General features: G+C 53.3%; 1 protein-coding gene across 1 annotated transcript; it reads left to right on the top strand.

Moving 5' to 3' along the window:
• Positions 1 to 11,145: 11,145 nt before the first annotated feature.
• CTXND1 (cortexin domain containing 1) lies at positions 11,146 to 11,325 on the top strand. Its single transcript, XM_028096667.1, has one exon. It carries the CDS (start codon positions 11,146 to 11,148, stop codon positions 11,323 to 11,325), a length of 180 nt encoding a protein of 59 aa, XP_027952468.1.
• Positions 11,326 to 22,359: the final 11,034 nt, after the last annotated feature.

The raw sequence follows: 22,359 nt of genomic DNA, 5'->3' as shown, positions 1-22,359 counted from the left end.
CCCTCTTCTTTTTTGAACCAGTTCCTCCTACCTCGTGGAAACCCAGTGCCCTTCTTGGCACTGTCCAGCGAATGCCCTGCCTTCCAAAAGCGAAGGTGGTTTTTCAAGGTGTTCTCTATTGGAGAGTGATTTTATGAGGAACAGAAGTTCACTAAGGTCACCTCGAAGAACGGATCTTTTCGTGTAAGGACATGAAGCAGCCTTGCCCCATGCCCCTCGCGCCGGTCTCTCGGGGTCTCCGCCAACGCTCTTGCCCTGGCCTCCGGCCGCTATTGCGGGGGGATCAGCAGGCGCAGACGAGCCGCGCTCCGAAGCACCAGGGTCCCCGCCCCAGTCTGACCACTAGAGCAACTGGCCAGGCCTCTGGGCAGCGTCTTCTCCCCCCTCTCCCCTGCTCTACGGCCGCCTCGTCCACCTGCATGGTCAGCGCCCGTTCCCCTCTCATTCGGGTTTTCGGTTCCCCTTTAAGGAAAATTCTTTTTCTGCCAGTCTGCCAGTGAGTCACTCCTCGTCTGCTGGCCCGATGTCATGTTCTTGTGTGCCCTTGGTTGGTTTGTTTCCGCTTCTCCAATCCTGGGAAAAGAAAGCAAAAATAGCCTGAGGCCTTTTAGCAATGGGATGTGAGAGTCAGAAGGATGGTGACTTCCTCTTGCCTGGGTAACAAACTGCTGCCCGCCGGGTGGTTTAGGATCTCAGGTATGCTCCTACGGTTCTGGAGGCCAGAAGTCCAGAATGAGTCTGAAGCGGGGAACATCAGTGTGTTGGCAAGGCTGTTCTTTCTGGTGGCTCCTGGAGAGAGCTCACTCTGGCCTCCTGGCCTCTGGACACGGTCTCTGCTCCCGCGGTCACATTTCCTCCCCCACCAAGCCTAGCCTCCCTGTGCCTGGCACTCACAAGGACAGCTGCAGTTACACGGAGCACTCAGCCAGAAAACCCAGGAGCATCGCCCCATCGCAAGATCTTTGACTTTATCCCAACTGCAAAGCTCTTTTTGCTAAGATAACATGCATAGGTTTTCCAAGATCTCCTGTGGGTTTCTTGGGGAGGTGTGTGTCATTATTCAAGCGCCTGGAGCCTGCTCTCTGGCCTCCAAGAATTTGTGTCTATCCTGTAGGTATTCACCCCGTTCAACCCATTATACCGTCGACCCGGAGTCCAAAATCTCATCTGAGTTGTCTCAATTAGGTATTGGTGACACTCTGCATAGGATCCATCCTGGAGCAAAATCCCTTTCCACTTGTGGGGACCTGGAAAAGGATGTTATCTGCTCCAAAAATACAGTGGTGGGATAGGTATAGGATAACAGTTACACACATTCCCCATTCAAAGGAGAAAACAAATTAAAGAAAGGAGTCATTAGCCCCAAGCAATTCCAAAATCCCACCAGGAAAACTCCACTCATTTTCAAGGCCTGGGAGTAATCTGTGGCTCAAGGCTTCACCCCCTGTGCCCATGTCTCTGCCCCCTGGGCTAAAGCTGTTGCCCTGAGAGTCATCCTTCTGTGTTCCTGAAGGGCAGGACACATTTATAGTGACTATTCCCATCAGCCTGTTTTCTGCCTACAGAATTTTGAAAGCCCAGCTCTCTCCCTTCATCCTGTCTTCTCCGTTCCTTGCAGACCACGTGGGCACTGTTTCTACCGGTATCACGGTCTCAGAAATTTTGTGTATTGCCCATGTGTGTCACAGGGATGCACTCCACCTGATGAGAGAGTCTTCCAAAGGTCTTCTCTGGATAATCTCATCTCTATTCCTGGCTTCTGCGGAGGGGGCTGGCGGGATCCATGAGTGACACATCTTATCCCTCCAGCACCAGTAGAAGGTTGTGTGGTCCCACCCTTGGCCTTCATGCTTCCCTGATGTTGAGTCTCCTAATGGTAGCATCTTCTTCAGTCTGGGTGGGCTCAGGGTCCTCGAGGGCTCTTCGGCTCCCTGCGTGCATGGATGGGGCAGATGCAGTGACCCAAGGGCAGTCTAGGAAGCTGTAGATGGGACCTGCTAGGGGCAGAGGCTGGGAGCTGTGTGCACGGACTGCTGAAGGGAACCCAGGGAGACCAGCAGCATCAGCATCTATCCTAGAATGACACAGCAGATGGTCCGATGGCTCATAGAAGCATGGCACAGTGATGAGGCACTCTCTTGGTGGGCATGTTTTCTTCCCTTTTATCCAAAATGGTGTTGCTCCTTTCCACCTCTTTGCTCTGGAAGGTTCTTTAGAGATTAGAGAGGTTTAAATACTGGAAGACAAGTCCTAACTACAAAATTCCATGAATCCCATCCCCTCCGTGCCTCTCTCCAGCCCTGGAAGAGGTCACGGTCTTAATCATTTCTGAACACTGACCAGCTGCTAATTGGGCTGACGGAGGAGTGAGGCCACCGAGTGCTGTCCCACAGGACAATGCGATTGGTGTGAGGTTGGGATGTGGGACAACTTCTCTGTCCTGAGCAAACGCCATCCACTTAACCCATCTGCCATCTGGGGGAGTGATTCTGACAGGCCATGTTTCGTGGCTGTACTGCTGTTTACAGCACGGGCTGATGATGACACGGGACTGGCTCTGGGCTCTGGTACATGGGTTCACCATGCCCACACAGCCCGTTGTTCATCCCCACAGTAACAGGTGGCATGCTTTTTCGGCCACCTCATTGTCTTCTTACTTGTGGTGTCTAGAGGGCCACGGCCAAGCAACTGGTCCCCATTTCTTGACACTCTCTGTGCGCCCACAGGGTGTGGGCCTGGCCTGGCCCCAGAGCGGCCGTGCCCCTCGGTCAGACTCGGACCCAGACTCACACATGGTCACGGACTGACCTGTGTCCCCCCCCAAATTCATTTGTTGAAGTCCTGACACCCAGTGTGATTGTATTTGGAGGAAGGGCTTTTGGGAGGTCAGATGAGGTCCTAAAGTTCAGAGTCTTACTCTGCTAAGATTGGTGACCTTATACAAAGAAGGAGAGCGAGCAATCTCTCCCTCTTTGTGTGCAGGCATGTTGAGGCAAGGTCACGGTGAGAAGGTGACCATGTGCACACCAGGAAGAGAGCCCTCATCCAAATCAAAGCCTGCCAGATCTTAATCCGGGACTTCTAGCCTCCAGAACCATGAGAGGTGGACAGAGATCCTGTTGCAGAAGCCACCCCTAGCAGACCGAGACACACGTATGGACAGAAAAAAAGAAATCCATCAGCACAGAAAGCGAGGACCTGAGCATCCCACCCCCAGCCCTGGGGTAGGACACACATTTATACCCAGATTCTGTATTTGTGTACCCTTCTTGCTAGTTTTCCCCTAAAGCCCTGACTGAGATACTTATTTCCAGGCTCTGTATTTGGATTGTGGCTTTTGGCAGGACTTTTCTCCATCTGGATCTGCTACAGCTCAGCCCTAGAGCTGCACTCTCTGGTGAGTATGCCGGGGCAGCCCAGCAGCCAGTCCCCTTGAGGGTCGTTCACTGCCCAGGATCCCTGACTCTGAGGCAAGGTCACCTCCAGCCTCCCCAGGAAGGTGGCACATGGAGCCCCTGGCTTGTGCAGGCTCCATGCTGAATGACAACACCATGATGTTGGGGACCCCTGAGCCGGCCTCCAGGAAGCCCCCCCCACCCCGCTTCCCAGGAACGGCAATTGAGTTCTGTGTTACAATCTCTCCTGGGTGTCGTGTCCTGGTTCTGCAACGAAGCTGGATGGCCCTTATGCCTGCCCGGTAATTAAGGTTAATGAGCGCACTCCATCTGGAGGGCGGAAGGATGAATCTGTTTTTTTTGAGTCCACATCCCTGGCATTCCTCCCAGCCAGAAGGATCCAGAAAACACTGACAGTCTTCTTCCGGGGCCTGTTCCAAGGTTATAGAGCCTAGTCCTGGCCCCAGACCAGACAGGGGTGGTCAAAAGACAATCTCTCCCAGGTCTGACCTCTACCATCTCTGCAGGGTATCCATAATAACTTAAGGCAGACCCTGGGCCCGGGATTTCAGAGTCTGAGTCTGAGAGGCCAGACTGGGTCCTGCTGTGACACTCCAGCATGTTCATCCTTCCCCAAAAGCCACCAACAACCATGACGCATCAGCACCACAAGGCCCGTGGAACAGGTCCTGGCCAGGTTGCCCCCAGCTCAGCCATCCCATTGCTCTGAAACCCAGAGAAAACGCCTTCTCCCTACATCCCAGGCTCTTGGCCTGTGAAATGAACGTGTTTTCAAAGTATGGTTCAAGGAACCTGAGGATTTCCATGGATGCCCAGAATGGAAACTGCATACCACACTCAGGATGGTGTTACTGCTAGACAGGGTGAGAGGACATGGCTCTGTGGGCTAGCAGTGACAATAGAAGGATATACTTCTGGAAATAAAAGGAAAAAGCAAAGAGGATTTGGTAATAGCTACAAATTCTGCATGAGGAAAATGTGGGCACTTATTATAATATGGTTTGCACTTTTCTTACATCTCCCAATGAAAGCAGGAACAGGTCTCGACCTAGCAGGGAGTAGGGCACTAATCTCCCACCTTAACACATGCATGTGTACATACTGATACTTAAAAGTTCTTTTTATTTTACTTTTATTTTATTTTATTTTAAGATGTATTTATTTATTTTAGAGAGAAGGAGAACATGAGTGGGAGGAGAGGGAGACAGACTCTCAAGGAGACTCTGCGCTGAGTGTGGAGCCCAACTCAGGGCTCGGTCTCACGACCCTGAGATCACGACCTGAGCCAAAACCGAGAGTTGGATGCTTAACTGACTGCACCACCCAGGTGCCCCTAAAAAAGTTCTTTTTATTTTATATAGATTATATCATATTTGAAGTATCATTCCTCAATTTTTCCACTTAAGAAAATTTCTTAGATCTTGTTTGTGCACGTGTGTGTGTGTCTTTTTAATAGCCTCAGAGTATTCCATGACAGATATTTATCATGACCGTTTTAACCATTCCAAAATTGACATTCAGTTTGTTCTCAGTTCTTTTTTACTATTCCAACAATGCTGCAGTGAACATCTTTCAAAATCCGCAGCAAAAGAACAGGAGAGCTTTGACCAAACATATATGTCCTCAGCCCCAGGCCTGGGCTTCCATGTAATCATTAGTGGCTATTAGCTAATGACCAGTGTTCTTGGGCTCATGCTCTTGTAGAAATTCAAACATCAGTTGCTGAATAATTCTGAGTGGTTTATCTCACACAGTTTTCATCTGTCTCAAGGCATTGAAGAGAAAAACTAGAACTCAAGACATGCCAAGAAGAAACAGCCCAAAGAAACACTCCAGGTTCTCAATTCAGAACCCTGGAGGGCGAGAGGGGCGCCTGGGTGGCTCAGTCGTTAAGCGTCTGCCATGGGCTCAGGTCATGATCCCAGGGTCCCAGGATCAAGCCACACATCGGGCTCCCTGTTCGGCGGGGAGCCTGCTTCTCCCTCTCCCTCAGCCTTCCGCTCCCCATGCTTATGCCCTCTCTCAAATAAATAAGTAAAATCTTAAAAAAAAAAAAAAAGAAAAACTCTGGAGCGCAAAACCATAGAGTGTTGTAAAAGCAGAGGTGGTCACTAGCCTGGTTAACAAGAAGTCAACCGCGCTTCCAGGGAGCTCAGCCCCATGTTGGATTAACTCGCCTGCCTAAATTCTAGCTGTTTACCAGAGCGGGCAGTGAACCTGCTCTGCCAAAGAATAATGTCATCCAGAGCTGTTCACACCACAACTGTTCATATCAATGCTTGATATCCCAGTGAAATTTGTATCAGATGTATCAAGAAATTGAAAAAAAAATAATAGAAGCAGACCCACAGATGACCCAGATGCTGGAGTTGTCAAACGTGGTCTTTAAAACATTGTGATTAAGGTGTTCAAGAAAATAGGTAACGAGGTGGAAAATTTCACTGGAGAGCTGGAAATTTTTTTAAAGGATCCAGTGGAAATGATACAACTGGAAAGTATGGTTTGATTGGAAATTTGAATAGGTAGATTAACAGATAATTGGACAGAGGAGAAGAGAAGACTAATGGACTGGAAGCTGCTTCAGAATTGAGTATTCAGACCACAGCACAAAAAGAAAAAAAAATACAGAAATAAAGATTAACAGGCAAATCAACATAATGAAAAGGTCTACGTGTATTTGGAGATCCAGAAAGGGGAAAGTGAGAGAATGGGACAGACAAATATTTGAAGAGGGGAAGGACCAAAAGTTTCCAAAAATTGATGAGACATGAAGTGAGACTGAAGGAGTACACACACTTTGCAGAAAATACGGAGAAAACCACACCCAGGCTCATCTGCAGTAAACCAAAGACAAAGTCCTTAAGACAGTCAAGAAAAGGCACATTACTTTCAAAGAAGCCAACAGGTAAGACCTCAGGGAATATTATTCCCATGAGCCCTTCCATCCCAAAAGTCATGCTGGAGAACATGTGAGCTGACAGGAGAACCCCAGTGGCAGGACCAGATGGGCACTAATGTGTCTAACTGGAAAACTGAGATTAAAACAATAGTTAAATGCGATGTGCCCTCACCACGGGACAATAACAGAAACAGCGAAAACGTAAAGACTGGGGGAAAAAAGTGGAAATTAGAATGAGCTCCCTAATTTCTTTGTCTGTAATAGCTGGGAATAAAAAGATATTTAACGTTGACAATTCAAATTATAGAAATGTAAGCACATCTAAAAGAACAAAGAAACCATCAGAGAGCTAATACTAACGACTAAAATCAGGTGGTGGTAGAGAAAGAACTAGGAGTAGCAATCAGAGATAAAGAAAAAATTACAAACAAAATAAAAATCAGATGAACAAATAAAATTAAATATTTATCTCAACTCTCTGCTCCCAAGGTCAAGAAAGAGACCCAGGGCGCCTGGGTGGCTCAGTTGGTTGAGCGACTGCCTTCGGCTCAAGTCATGATCCTGGAGTCCCGGGATCGAGTCCCACATCGGGCTCCCTGCTCAGCGGAGAGTCTGCTTCTCCTTCTGACCCTCTTCCCTCTCGTGCTCTCTCTCTCTCAAATAAATAAATAAAATCTTTAAAAAAAAAAGAGAGACCCAATATCCAATAGAAAAATAGATAAAAGATATAAACTGACCTTTTTCCTTCACGAAAAGGAAATACAAATGGATCTTAAGATATTTAACCTTGAGGGCGCCTGGGTGGCTCAGTAGTTTAGCGTCTGCCTTTGGCTCAGGTCATGGTCCCAGGGTCCTGGGATCGAGCCCCGCATCGGGCTCCCCACTCTGCGGGAAGCCTGCTTCTCCCTCTCCCACTCCCCCTGCTTGTGTTCCCTCTCTCGCTCTCTGTCAAATAAATAAATATAATCTTTAAAAAAAAAGATATTTAACCTCATTCACTACGAGAAATGAAAAATAAAAATACTCCCAAGAGTTACAAAGACACATGCACTTGTCAGACCTCGAGAATGACACACTTGAGTTTCATGCATCTCACTGTAGGTGAGTTTTACTTTTCAAAAAGCCATAAGCAAGTATTGAATTCTAATTAATGATATGCATGCTGAGGTGCTTCAAGTGAAGTGTGCGAACACCTGCCTCTTTCTTTGAACTGCATCCTAGGGCGCCTGGGTGGCTCAGTCGTTAAGCCTCTGCCTTTGGCTCAGGTCATGATCCCAGGGTCCTGGGATCGAGTCCCACATCGGGCTCCTTGCTCCACGGGAAGCCTGCTTCTCCCTCTCCCACTCCCCCTGCTTGTGTTCCCTCTCTCTCTCTCTCTGTCAAATAAATAAATAAAATCTTTAAAAAAACCCCACAAAACTCTTATGAACTGCATCCAAAAAGGAAGGATGGATAGATGAATAAAATGAAATAAAATAAACATAACAAAATGTTAATAATTGTAGAATCTGAGTGGTAAATATAAGTATGTTTACTCTGCAATTTTTTCAAATTAAGGAAAAAATATCTCTGGATAACATTTTCCCCCAAATTGGCAAAAACTGAAAAACTCAATAACAGTTTTCAAGGTTGCAGGACAACAGTAGAAGCTTACGTAGGCACAGACTTCTAGAGGGAATAATTCCAATTGGAATTAAAATGGATATATCCTTAGGGATGGCAGTTGCACCTGTCAGAATGTAATCTACAGATGTACTCAGACACAAGCAGAATGACGCATATTCCATCGTTGCATGATAAACGAAAGATGAGAAATCACCTAAATGTCTAATCAACAAAAGAATGGTAAAGCATACTATGCTATACCCCTGCAACAAAACATAGTATGGCTATGAAAGCAGAAAAGGGCAACTTTCTTTGTATCAGTGGGCAATACTCTCCCAGATAGATGATGTGAAAAAAGTAAGATGGGCAACAGTTTGTATAACAGACTTGCATTTGTGTAAATAACAAATAGATAAACATCTGTGTCCGTGCACAGACTATACCTTCAGATCAGAAGGGTGTACGAGGCGCTTGGAATGGTAGTGGTCTCCCCCTAGACGAGCTGGATTACTGCGGGCGGAGGACGTTTTCGCTGTTTTCTCCTTGTGCTTTTTGAAATTTGAACTATGTACAGGTATTATTTGTACAAAACTGTTAAATTTAGTCCTCAGGGCGCCTGGGTGGCTCGGTCGGTTAAGCGTCTGACTTCGGGTTGGGTCATGATCTCAGAGTCCTGGGATCGAGCCCTGTGTTGGGCTCCCAGCTCAGCAGGAGTCTGCTTCTCCCTCTACCTCTGCCCCTCCCCCTGCTCCTGTTCTGTCAAATAAATAAAATCTTAAAAAAATTTTAGTCCTCAAAAAACTAAAAATAGAATAACACCGATCCAGCAATTCCGCTTCTGGATATATATATACACCCAAAGGAATTGAAGCAGGGTCTCAGAGAGGTATTTGCACCCTCACATTCATAGCAGCATTGTCCACCACAGCCAAGGGGATGGAGACAAGCCAATTAGCCATCTGTGGATACGGGTAGACCAAACACGGCACACACTGCGCTGGAATACTGCTCAGCCTTAACGGGGAAGGAGCTCCTGACACCTGCCACAACGTGGATGGACCCGGGGACGCCACGCCCAGTGAAGTAAGCCGGTCACCGAAGGACAGATACTGCAGGATTCCACTCACGTGAGGTCCCGGGAGGAGCCGAGTTCACAGAGACAGAAAGGAGGTGGTGGGGCCAGGGCCCGGCTGCTGAATGGGGCCCCGAGTGTCAGTTCTGCAGGACGAAGAGCTCTGCAGCTGGAGGGTGCGGATGGTTGCACCACGGCGTGAATGTCCTTAGTACGACTGAACTGGACGTGTAACAGTGGGGACTCTGGCAAATTTTATTACGCATATTTTACAAAAAAAATTAAGACACGATAGTTTGTAAAACACAGAAGGAAGGAATAAGGGGTTCGGGCCCCACCGGCGCGCTGGGAGGAGCGCCCGCTGTCCTTCCCGCCGGCCGGCCGGCGCCCATATGGCGTCTGGGGCTGCGTGTCTTGGGAAGTGACCGGCCTCGGTCTGTCCTCTTCTGTTTCAGCGGCCGCAGGTGCCTGCGCTCGGGGAGAACGCTCTCGGCCTCGCGGCGCCCAGCCACTGCCCCGCCTCCTGCAGCGGCCGACCCGGACTGCCAGCCCCCCAGGGGCCCTTACGTCGTGGTGACCACTCCGACCGCAGGTCCGTGGCCCCCGGGGCGGGTGGGAAGCGAGACAAGTTCTGAGCGAGGGGACAGCGTGGTCGCCGGCGGTTACGCTATGCCACGACCGGCCAGCCCAAAGCCTGCCTCGGTGGCTCCCGAGCGCCGGGCGTGCGGACCGAGCCCGCCTGGCCGCCGCCCCCGCGGACCGAGAGCCACGCGGGGCCCCCCGGTGCGCCCCTCCCCGCCCGTGCCTCAGTCGCCCCACCATAGGACCGGCACAGGGCTGCCCGGGGGGCTGGCCTCCGGCTGCGTGAGGAGGAGATGATACACCCCGTGCGCAGTCACAAGTACAGCTCAGGTGTGGGAACGTTCGGGGGCGACGGTGAGGGCGGGCACGTGCGGGGAGGGGGCGGGGGCGACGGTGGGGGGGGCACGTCTGGGGCGGGGGCGACGGTGGGGGGGCACGTGCGGGGCGGGGGCTAAGGTGGGGGGGCACGTGCGGGGCGGGGGCGACGGTGAGGGCGGGCACGGTGGGGGGGCACGTGCGGGGCGGGGGCGACGGTGAGGGCGGGCACGGTGGGGGGGCACGTGCGGGGCGGGGGCGACGGTGAGGGCGGGCACGTGCGGGGCGGGGGCGGGGCGACGGTGGGCGGGCACGTGCGGGGCCCGGGGGCGACGGTGAGGGCGGGCACGGTGGGGGGGCACGTGCGGGGCGGGGGCGACGGTGAGGGCGGGCACGTGCGGGGCGGGGGCAGAAGCGCCCCTCGTCCCAGCGCTCCCGCCGCACGCAGAGCGCTTCCTGCTCTGCGCAGGGGCCGGGGGCCAGGCGGACCCCGCCGCCGCCTCCCTGCCCCGCGCGGCCTGGCGCCTCATGTTGTCACCACCCTCGGCGGGGAGGTGCAGGCGGGACGCAAGGAGTCACCACAAGGTCTTAGGCCCGGGGCTGCGGGGTGGGGCCTCGCCTGGCGGGGTGGGGGGGGTCCCCGCGACTGCGCAAACCCGTCTTCCGTCACACCTGTGCTTTCCAAACCGTGTGGCGGGGGCTCAGCAGATGTCCCTGGGGAAGCCCACGAGGCCCCCGCAGTGGGGAGGGGATGCGGACCCCACCTCCCCCCCACCCCCGTCGAGGGACCGCAGGGCGTCTGCAGCCGTTCATACGGTTGGTTCTAAATACGGCTTCTGCTGTCTTCGCGAACATATCCCTTACCCAGTTTTGTCCGCGCTCTGCCGTCACCCTCAGTCAGTGGCCTGGCGGAGTTGAACGCATCCTGAAGACGTCCTTCCCAAGGGTCTGGGGCAGTGGAGGCACGTGTGGGAGCTCCCCGCCCAAGAGACCTCCACCTGCACCCAGCCCCGCCTCCGCCGGCCCGCCTCCCTCCCCTCGCCCCCCTGCCCCGGAGGCATTGGCTGGGGGTCCCCTTCGAGGTTCAGGGTTGGGCCCCTCAGGGGGTGCTGGGCCGCACGCTGAACCCCAGGGGCCTGTGTCCACACCCCAGGCGGGGGTGTGGCCCTGCCTCCCCACTGCCCTGGCTCTCTGCAGGGGTGGAAAATGGTACCAGTCAAGCCCGAGCTGGAGGAGCCCGCCGCCGCAGCCCCGACATGGAGGACCCCACGCCTGAGCCTGTCTACGTGGATGTGGACAAAGGGCTGACCCTGGCCTGCTTCGTCTTCCTCTGCCTCTTCCTCGTGGTGATGATCATTCGCTGCGCCAAGGTCATCATGGACCCTTACAGCGCCATCCCCACGTCCACCTGGGAGGAGCAGCACCTGGACGACTGAGGTGCGGGCGCAGGGGGACCTCCACGTCCCCTCGCCACTGGCCCGCCCGCCCGTGGAGCCGGGAATGGATTTGGCCGCAGATGGAGGGGGTTCACCGGAGCCGCAGCTGCTCCCCCTTGAGCACCACAGTGAGGTGCCGTGGGGGTTCCACGGTGGGCCAGCCTGGAGATGAGAGCACCGAGCTGGGGAGTCACTGTGGGACAATGGGGGGGTCCCCTTCCCTGGCTCCTGGGCACCTTCTGGGTTTGGGTCAAGGGCAGACCCCTACCGTCACACAACAGAGGACACTGCCCTTAAATGGCAAAGCAGCACACACACGTGCCCCCACCCCGGCACACACGTGCCCCATGTCCAGAACACACGTGCCCCATCCCCGGCACACGTGCCCCACCGCCCCGGCACACACATGCCCCATGCCCAGCACACACGTGCCCCATCCCTGGCACACGTGCCCCACCGCCCCGGTACACACGTGCCCCATGCCCGGCACACACGTGCGCCCCCGCCCCGGCCGGCCGCTGGGCAGCAGTGGGGCGAGGGCGAAAGTGAAGGCGAAGGCGAAGGCGGATGCAAGGGGCCTCACCCAACCTTCACACAGGGCACAGGCCTGCTTCCCAGCAGTTATTTTTTTTTTTTAAACTAAAACATAGAGGGGTCTATTTTTCCTGTCATAAATGAAATGGGCATTTTGGGAATTTGGGAACATACAGAAAAATAGAAGGAAGCGGGAAAAAATGACACTTAGAATCCCACCTCCCCAAAGCCGCCATTTTGATATATTTCTCCCAGGCTTTTTTTTTTTTACACATCTCTTTTTAATCGGTCACCTGCATACCGTAGGGACGATGTTGCCCCGCCTCGCAGTAGAGCATGGACCCCTTCCTGTCCCGTCACAGCCCGTGGTGGTAGCGGCCGCAGAGTGCTCCAGCGGGGCGGGAGGTCTGCGCTCCACCAGCGTGGGCTTCGGCGGCACCGTTAAATCTGTTTGCTGACTCCCCTGCGCACGACGTTATCCCATGCTGTCGGCTCTTGGGCGTGCACACTCCGTAGGGGGACCACTGGCCCGGGAGCCCTGGGTCTCGTCCTCAGGCACCCAGCAACTGTGTGGCCGTGAGCAAGTCCTGCCACCTCTGCGTGCCTCAGTCCCCTCATGTCACAACGGGGAGGAAAAGCCTTGCTCTCTTTGGTGCGAGGCTCCCGCGGCTGAAAGAACAGGAGGGGGCTAGTGGGGGGCAAGGAACAGGTTGCCGATAGTGACTGTTGTCGGGGCCTCCCTCCTTCCCCATCACCTCCATCTGTGACCTTGCAGCAAGAACACGGGGCCCACAGCGCCGGTCCCAAGTCCCAGCTCCTCTCCTTCCTGCTGTATCACCCCAATAACTCCTTAGCCTCTCTGAGCCCCAATTCCCTCCTCTGTGGCATGAGGGAACCATATCTACCTCACAAGGTTGTTGTGAGGATGGAATGAAGGAACATGGGCCGACATCAGTGTCCTTCCTTGACTCCCCCCCCCCCCCCCCCCCGCCAGGAGAAGCCAGGGGTCTGAGCCAGAAGGGGCAGGTTCTGGGATCCCCCCTCCAGAGCCTGGAACCCTGGACTTGCCTCAACCTTCCAGGGCCACTTCTTGGGCCAAATCTCCCAGCCAGGACCCCTGGTCGGAGGGACCCTCACAGCAACCTGTCCTGGCACCGGACCTCAAGGGATATGGTCTATTCATTTACATCACTGTCGTTGTCATGTGTTGAACCACACATGGGATGAAGTTACGCTAGAAGCCCCTCCCTCTGAGGCATGGCCTGCCATGCCCATCAGGAGAGACCCGCACCTGTGAAGAAGGGCAACGCTCCCTTCCCATCGCCTGCATCCCAGCCCTGGGTCCCACTCCAACCCAGGCACCTGGGCAATGGGTTTCCAAAGCACTGTCACCACTAGGTGACCCCTACAAGTGAACTAGGCCACAGCTGTTTAGGCACGTTCCAGGGCCTGTCCAGCTGTCCGCCCCCCCCCCCACACATGCACACGCACTATGTGGGATGCACAAGGGGGTAGCTAACAAGGGCAGTGAACCGAGGGGCACTGGAGACTCCGGATGGAGGAAGGGTCTAGAGCAAGGACCTTGTGCGTCGCCTCAGGCCCAGCAGCCTTGGCTCTGCAGCCTGCCTCCAAGACCCCCAGCACGTCCGTGAAAACCCATCAGCGTGGCTTTGTGATGGAAATCAGAACCAGCCCCAGTTAGTAACAGATCCCAAGAATAGGAGGAGGTCCGGAAGACCTCACCAGGAGCTACTCTGGAATGCTCAGGGGTGAAAGGTGCCCTAGGGTCCCATCTGCAATGGTGAGGAGCTCGCTGGAATTCCAGGATGCTGGGCCCGGTCCAGACCTCCGGGGTCTGCATCTCTGGGCATGGCGCCCGGGAATCTGCTGGTGAGAGTCACCAAGCGGCCGGTGAGCGCACTGAAGTTTGAGAAGCACGGCCCTGGGGGTCCCATGCTCCACTTCATTCTTTCCACACTTAGATCTGCTGATGTTTCCCACCCTATCTCTGGACTGGTGTTTTTTGTTTTTGTTTTTGTTTTTTTTTTTGGTGGCAAGGGGAAATAACATTTCAGAAAAGATGAAAAATAAAAAAATCACACCCCATCCAAGCCTCCAGCAAAACAGTGATTTTCATTGTGTACCCATACGCTCCCTTCTAATCCTTGTCCAAATGCAAGATACATTCTTTTATAAATGTCATCACTTACATAACTGAAAATCATATTCCCTCTTAACATCACCTCATGAGCATGTTTCTGCCACAGTCTTCCTCTTTATCATTTGAGCGGCCACGAGATGTGCCGTCTAGCGCGTGTACACAGTTATCTGGACTCCTATTATTAAGTACTCGGTTGCTTTCATTTTCCCGATTGTACATGCACCATGAGACAAAAGAAAGATAAAGACAGATGTGATGGACCCTGGGAGCTGGCTCAGGACAGTGGGGAATAAGTACTTAAGCCCCAGCCCCTCCACCTAAGACGCATGTAGCATCTGATCATATGAAAGGGAATCCGGAGCTTCTGTTGTTGCACTGTGCTGCTCAGGATGAGGAGGTGGGCTTCTGTGATCAGAGCCTCTTAGCCAGCTCCTGGCTAGTCGAGATGTGGTTTGGGGTGTGGAGGGAGAGAGAAACTGTCCAGCGAAAGAAATGAACAGAATTTTTGAAGACTGGAAGCTGGCGGGGAGGAAGTGAAAGCATTCAGCGAGAGAGAGAGAGGTCTGTGATGCTGGCCACAGTCCAAGACTTAAGGGAAAAGACGACCAGAAAGTCCCCACTTCGGAGAAAGGGCGGAGGATTTTCCAGATCGTGGTGTCCAGTGGCCACTTCGGGCTGTCACCTGCCCTGTGCTCTGCTCAGCTCCCCCAGGTCCCTCCAGACCCTCAGCAGAGTCTGCTCCCCAGTCCATCCTGCGGCAGTGGTATTTGGGGACAATAAAGGCATCTGGACGCGGGCCATGGGAGGGAACGCAATCTGGAAAGGGACAAGTGGGGCACACACACAGGCCATCAGACAATGGCCCCCGAGAAGCCAGTGGGAGAAACAGGGCACGCGCTTCCCCAGCCTGGAGCATCAGTTCCCAACATCTCTGTTTTATTTTTTCCAACTAGTCGCTCAAATGTCTACCGAGGTTTTATGGAATTGAAAGGCCCAGGTCTCCCTTGCCCATAACCTCGTCCCCGAGGTCCAGAGGCCGGCCCCATCTAGAAGGAGCTGGCTGTGCTTCCAAACACCAGCTGGAGAGAATCGCCACGCCCGCTGTGTCCACTGGTGTGGTTCCGTGCCCCGCGGTCTCCCTGTTGAAGACCGGCCCTGCCACCCACGGTGGTCGACAAGCTGCACATTCTGCTCGGAGAGAACAGGTGCCCTAGGATAGCGCTGCTCCAACTACGGTCTCAGGATGGGTAACATCGGCGTCACTGGGGGGTGTGGGATGGGGAGTAATGAGAGGCTCCCCGGTGAACCTTCTGGGTTCCAGAACCAGTCCTCCTTGCTCCCTGCCCCCACTCTGTAGCGGCACCCCCACTTCCCAATGGCTGTTGGGATGGATCCCTCGGACAGTGCAGTGACCCCCTTCTCTGCCCCCGGACCAAAAGGGGAGACCCAACGGCCACACTATGAGCCCCCACTGCTCCACTTCCTTCAGTGGAAGGCCATGTTGCTGAGATGCATGGAGATGAATGAACCCTACAAAGGCTGGGGAGGCAGGGGCGGCAAGTCCATATCCAGAATCTGAAGCTCTTCCCACCACCCTCCATGATCGAACGGGTCCCGTGTAATCAACCCACCCCCAAGTGGCTGGCCTGTTCCCACAGCCCACTCCTGGGGAATGGTGTCCTACCTGGGGCTGAAGATTGGCCTCACTCATTGGCAGGTTGCATGTCTAGAAATGATGGAAACAGATGAGGCTCAGAGAGGGAGAACCTGCACTGTTGGACCCATATACAGCCTCCATGTCTTCCACTGTGGCCACTGTGTTCCTGGTGCCACTGAGCAAGCACCAGAGTGGATAAGGGAAGGGGCCGACATCCCCACCTGATTATCGAGAGCCTTCTCCGCGTGGATGTCTTCTGATGGGCATTTCGTTGGCACATGAATATCTTCACATTTAAGACCTTTTCAAAGATGTCCTTCCGCATACATCTCCCCAAGATGGCCCTGAATCTTCTCTTCCTGAATCTTCTCCAGTTGGGCCAGCACTCTGATTCTCCTGCTGGGGATGGTTAGAAGCTCCACACGGTATCCCTGTCTGCCACAGACACTCCCTGTACCATTGGGTCTCCTGTACCACCTTGGCCCCTTCCAGTCCGTGGGACCCCATTATTACCGCTGACATCTGGGAACCTCATCTCTCAACACTGTCTCCGAACTGAAGGAGAGTTCTTCAAGAATGCTGGGGACCCCCACCCTTACTAATGCATTCTTAATGCCTTTGTGATGGAATTGGCCTCAGGGCCCTGCAGGGAGGTTGGTTTTGGGGTGATTGGACCCGTCAGTCGCACAGAATGGACTCACTCCAACAGTCCCATCTCCCTGAGCCCTCAGACTCCTTCCTCTGCAATATTCCAGGGAAATTCCAGACATCATTCCAGACATTCCTTTGTGTGCTCAAAAGATTCATTGAAGACGGCTTAATTCAGGGACTATTATCAGAAGCACAGATAGGTTTAAGAGAACCAGCAAGGGCTGGTGAATAACCCAGGATCGATGACGATGGGAAGCCATCGCCACTCCTTGCTTGGGGGGTGGGGGCCATGCTGCCCACAGGAGCCATGAGCCACAGTAGAGGGACCCAGCAGGACACAGCCACCCTAAAACGGTGGCCCAGAAGGGAAGGAGTGAGGAGAACAAATACTCCTGGCTTTTCTCCTCCTGCCTTCCACTCTCTGCCTGAGCCTCCGCTGCCCAATCTCAACCAGAAGCTGGAGGCCGTGAGCCTGGGTGACGTCATTCACAGAGGCCAGCCTCCCGGGAGGCAGCCGGGCAGAGAAGGATGGAGAACAGATGCAGGGAGACAAACGGAGCATCACCTGCACTGGGCCCTGGGTGTTCTTCCTTGACAACAGAGCTGAGGCGTGGCCCAGCTAGTGCACCAAAACCGATTTTCTAACTTAAATATTTGGGAAAGAGGACTGGAGCAGCCGTCCTCGATGCCCCTTGGGCTTCTAAGGCAGTTTGGTCCTCTCTCTCTCTCTCTCTCTCTCCAGCGGCTGCACCAAAGCCAGGGGGACCCTGGCTAAGTCCTGCTGTATTCCTTTCTCCAAGAGAAAGAGTGTCTTCTTGCCTGACACACATAGTCAAGACAGACAACGGAACTGGGAACCCTTCAGCCTGACCACACAGGGAAGCAGCTCGTCGACACCCCCCCCAAATAATCCACCTGCATATGATAAGCCACCCCCAGGGCACATCAGTTAGCCCATGAAGTGGGGAGACGTCAGACTTCACCCTGTAGGTAGAGAGGGGGCTCGGAACCGTGGCCAGAGGCTAAGGGACTGGGCGCCCAGGAGGCTGGAGCCTGGGCTCCATCAGCAGTGCTGTAAGGAACATCCTGTGAGCAGATCAAGTGCGCCTCTGATTTGGGAGGGGAGCTTGGTGTTGAGCCGTGAAGCAGGGCACTTGGCGAGGACAACGCCGCCCACATTTGTGAGCAGCTCCCGTGTGACAGGGTTTGCGCACAAACCGTGGCTCAAGGGCAAAGTTCCAACCACCGTACGAGAATCTGCCGGCGGGAGAGAAGTGTCGCCCTCGAGGCTCGAAGTTTTGGAGCCCGTCTCAGGAATGCCACTCTCAGATGGTGAAGGGAACAAGCCTTTTTGTCGCACAAAAAATGTCAGAGACAACGTAGGGGCCCAGAAAGGGAGGCACGGCAGCGGTCCTGCCCTTGATCCTGGGTAGGGGTGTCCTTGCCCGGGACTCATGCTTTGGGGGGCCCAGCAACATGACAGACAAGCACACATTCACGTAAGGGTCACAGGGGCTCCTCTGTCCCTCGACGGTCCGCCTGGTGTAGTGACCAGCGCTTCAGGTGCCCCTCCCATGAGTGACACTGGCCGGGCCCCAGGTGCAGCCTCTCCCCACGCCCGCACCGCGTCCAAATAAACGCGGGTCTGTGGTGGGTCACGGCCACCGCGGGAGGTGGGCCCGTCCCTCCCCTGCCGTAGGGAGCCAGGGCAGCGGTAAAGAGAAAGTGGGTAAAGGAAAGATGGTGTGTCAGCTGGTTCAATACCCCAGCACGATGCAACGGACTCAGGCCCACACCAGAAGCATTTTGCAGCCGCACCAAACATCTGTTTTCTTGCTCTTTGTCCAGTTTGTGCTTCTGGAGACACAGATTAGTCTCGTAGTCACAGCAGCCACACGTGGCAATTAGGGCACATTTTGCAGTATTAATGCGTTCATATTAATTTAGAGATACGTTAGGCCTCATCATGACACAGGAAGAGTGATACTAATTATTTACTGTGGCAACTGGACGGACACTGAACACTAGGATTGCAAATCGTTTTATGTTTATGAAAAGTGTGTAAAAGGATTTAAATTTTTTAAAAATAAATTTAAACATTTCAGCTTGATTTAGATAACTTTGATATGCAATGTTAATATTCTTCAATTATAATTTGTATCTTGCCTTTAATTTTAATGGAGATTTTGAATATTATCAAAGAAAAATAACTGAAAAATGCATATAAAATAAATTTTATTTTGCAAATTTTAAACGTCAGAGTTTTGTGAGACTATTTACATTTTGTACATTTTGAGTATAATTCACTTTAGTTTCTAATCATTTAGTCTCTCAGTAAAACCCAAGTTATGTCAAAAGCTTGATTATGACACAATAATTAGTGATTCTAATGAAATTCAGGCAAGAGTGATAAATTTTAAATTTTAAAAATTTTACTTAAAAATATTTACAGAACTCATGAATTTGTATGTCTTTAACGCTCATCCCAAACTGCCCCCGCCCGGCGCTGCTCACGCGCAATGATTGAACTGTTATGTTTGATATGAGAACAGACTGATGGTCAGAGGGGCGGCGAGGGGAGGAGAGGTGCCCCAGAAGCGGGGGATCAAGAGGGACTCGCCGTGATGCGCACGGGTGATGTATGCTGAATCTCTACACTCTACGCCTAAAACTAATAGAACCCTGTATGTTAATTATTCTTCAATTAAAAAAAGAAAAATAAGCAAATTGCTATGCTTGGTGTCTTGCCAATTTTCAATCATACAGAAACCAGAGATGGCTCTGCAACTATTTTTGTGTTGTCATTATGAAAACATACCTCGAGGCCGGAGGAACAGGATGTCTTTAAGTATGTAGCCTGACTTACACCTCTTAAACACGGAGGCAGAAGTGGGTCTCCAGGTGTCTCCTGGCTTACGGGCGGGCCTAGGAATGCGACATAAGCCTGTCCGCAGTGATCCCCCAGATACTCATTCATTAAGCAAATATATGCCAAGTGCCTACTCTGTGCTGGGTAGGCACTGTGCCAGGTCATGGAGAACCTTCCTCGAGCTGCAGCTAACTCTGCCCTCGGGAGCTTAGCCTCTGGAGAAGGCAGACTCCAGCTCTTGGGTGTGTTGTCGGCACAGTCCCTGAATAATCCTGGCCCCAGTCTTAGTCTCTGAGACCATGAAAAACCAAACCAAACAAACAAAACGGCAGAATCTGCAAGAAGCACCCACTCCCTGCCTTCTCCCATAGATCAGTGGCTCCTCTGGGTCCTTCCCGCCTCTCCCCCAGGCCCAGGGTCCTGCCGAGGGGGCAGGAAAGGGGCAGATACAAGAGACAGACTCATGCTTTGGAAGGCAACCCTGTCACGTTCATTTTTCCTGAGGGCGCTAAAAACATACGCTTCCAAACTAAAGAAAGAAAAAAAAAATATAGCCACTTTTGACATCCATTTTGCGTCAGGAATCTTTGATGTAAAAGCAATATGGTACTTAAAATCCTAAAGCTCCCTTGTCCCCCCAAATCTGGTCTTGGCCTGAGGCTAGCCTCATCCTCGGACTATAGCCACCAAATCTGCAAACTCCGTCCACGGTTTCAAAAGGCCTCTAGTTCATGACAGACCACTGTCAAACAAAGGCCACGAATGCCATTTTTGTGTATTTCTTGTCCTTTCAATAAGCTTGGCTCCCAAAGCATAGACCACTCATTCACTGGTCATCTGGGGCCGCCCGGGCATTCCTGGAGCCTGGGGAGCAGGGGGGCTGCAGGCCGAGGAGGTGTCCAGGCTGGAGGGAGCCCAGGAAGTAGCCGGGCTGAGACCTCCTGCTCTGGCTGGTGGATGCGTCCGGGGCTCGGATGACGGCCAGCATCGCCTGCCCGGTGTGCTGGGCTCTGCAGCCCCATCCAGCAGATTTCCCCGCACCACCCACCCCCAGAAGCACAGTAAGTGCATGGCCAGGGGATAAATGCGTGGTCTCCATAGCTGATACCAGCATTCCCCAGCACCAGCGGGGCCAAGGGCATGAATACTGATTTTAAATGGCCTTTGTCCGTGAGCCGGAGACCTCCGGGGATGCTCTTCCGTGTATAGCAGGTGTTCAGCCACAGTGACGTCAGGCCTCCAAGGCAAAGAAGGATGAATACCCCATGCCAACTGATGCCAGGAGACAGGACTAAAGGAACAACCTCGAACACAGGGTGGAGAACAGGATGCCGGCGCAGCCGACAGCACAGAGGTGACCCTGGGAACACAAGCCCCCGGAAATGCAGAGAAATCCGCAGGAAGGGTCTGGCCTTTCAAATTCAGAAAGTATTTGGATCAATCTTATCTAGATGGTGGGGGTCGGGGGGGGGGAGTCCCCCCCCCGGCCCCCACCCCCCGCCATCCGAGCTATACAGGATTTCCACTGAAATCAGCAACGATTGGAGACTATGGCCCAGGGCTCGGCTCCATGAAAGAGTCAACTGCGTGAGAGCAGGTCCACCTCCGAGCGTGAGGCCTCCCTGCGGGCTACAGAGACCACCAGCGGCCCCCCAGTATCCATTCCCCTCCTCTTCTTTAGCCATTGAGCTCTGGTTTCAACTGAAGAAACCATGCATCCAGCTAAAGACTGCATCCGCAGACTCCCTCGCAATGAGGTGTGGTCTTGTGACTAAGTTCTTGCCGATGAAATCGGGTGAAAAGTGTGATGTGGAACTCCCGGGGAGGCTGCTTAAAGTGACATAACTCAGCCGGAAGGAGGTGCTTCTGTCCTCTCCACCACGCCCCAAACCTCTTGATTTCTTTTTTCTGCAGGCCTGGAATTTGGGCATAGTTGCTGGAGCTCCAGCAGCCTTTGGTACCACGAGGCGGCCTTGAGGATGAAAACCACATGCTGAGGATGAGCACTGTGGGCTCTCCATGACACTGTGACGTCACCTTACAAACTCCAGACTTCCCGGCCCTGGAATGCTTTCATGGGAGAAATATTAGCCTCCTCGATGTCCCATCCTTGGGGCTTTTTTGCCCTGACTACTCCCTCTACCTGGAGCATTCTCTCTGTAGAGAGCCATCCAGCTGGCTGCCTCCCTCCGGCTGCCTGGCAGGAAAGCACTAAGAATCTAAGACATAAGCCTTCCCTGACGACCCTGCTTATAGTAACACCCACGTCCCCCAGTGCTCCGGACACCTCATCGCCACCCTACACGCGGTCTGTCTTTTCCTTGTCCCTTTACTTATTTAGTCTGTCTGCCTCCCGCTGGCAAGTGAGCACCACAAGGGCCGAGGCTGGGCTACTCTGTGCTCTGCAGCATCTCTTGTGCTCAGAACAGCGTTGGACACAGGGCACTCGACAAAGATTTCAGGAATGAATGGATGGCATGATCTGACGGACAGGCTCTGCATGCTTGGTCCTGCTCCCAGGCTCTGCTGTGGTCCACCAGCTCCAGAGAAGTCACCGTGGGGACCAGGAACCAGGCTGGGGCTGGGGCTGCTTGTCTGCCGTGGGTAGGGCTCACTCTCCTGATTCTCATGGGCTTACAAGGGAAGCAAAGTGAGCCCCCTTGGCCCCCTTTCTGCCCTCTCACAGTTCAGGTGTCTGTGCCCACAACCTGGGGGCTCCACCCAAGACTTACAATGTGCCGAGACAGCCACAGTGCCCGTGGACCGAGTCCGCACCTCATGTACCCCCACGAGTCAGCCCCCAAGGACGTGTGGGGTGCTGTGATGACTTTATGTGTCAACTTGGCTGGGCCACGATACCCACATGTTTGGTCCAACATCAGTCTAGATGCTGCTGTGGAGGCATTTTTCAGATGAGATTAACATTTGAGTGAGTGGACTTTGAGTAAAGCAGATTACCTTCCAAAATGTGGGTGGGCCTCATCTAATCAGTTGAAGGCCTTACAAGAAAAAGGCCTGATTTCCCCAGAGGAGGAGCGAATTCCGCAGCACACCACCTTCAGACTCAAACTGCAACTCTTCCCTGGGTCTCCAGCCTACCGGCCCACCCTGCAAATTTTGGATTTGCCAGCCTCCACAATCACAAGCCAATTCCTTAAAATA

The sequence above is a fragment of the Eumetopias jubatus genome, unplaced genomic scaffold, assembly GCF_037043125.1.
Source record: "Eumetopias jubatus isolate StellerSeaLion01/CBP00866 unplaced genomic scaffold, mEumJub1_p1.0 scaffold_7, whole genome shotgun sequence".
NCBI classification, from domain to species: domain Eukaryota; kingdom Metazoa; phylum Chordata; class Mammalia; order Carnivora; family Otariidae; genus Eumetopias; species Eumetopias jubatus.
The sequence above is the reverse complement of the archived record's forward strand: the minus strand, read 5'-3'. Positions and strand labels throughout refer to the sequence as shown.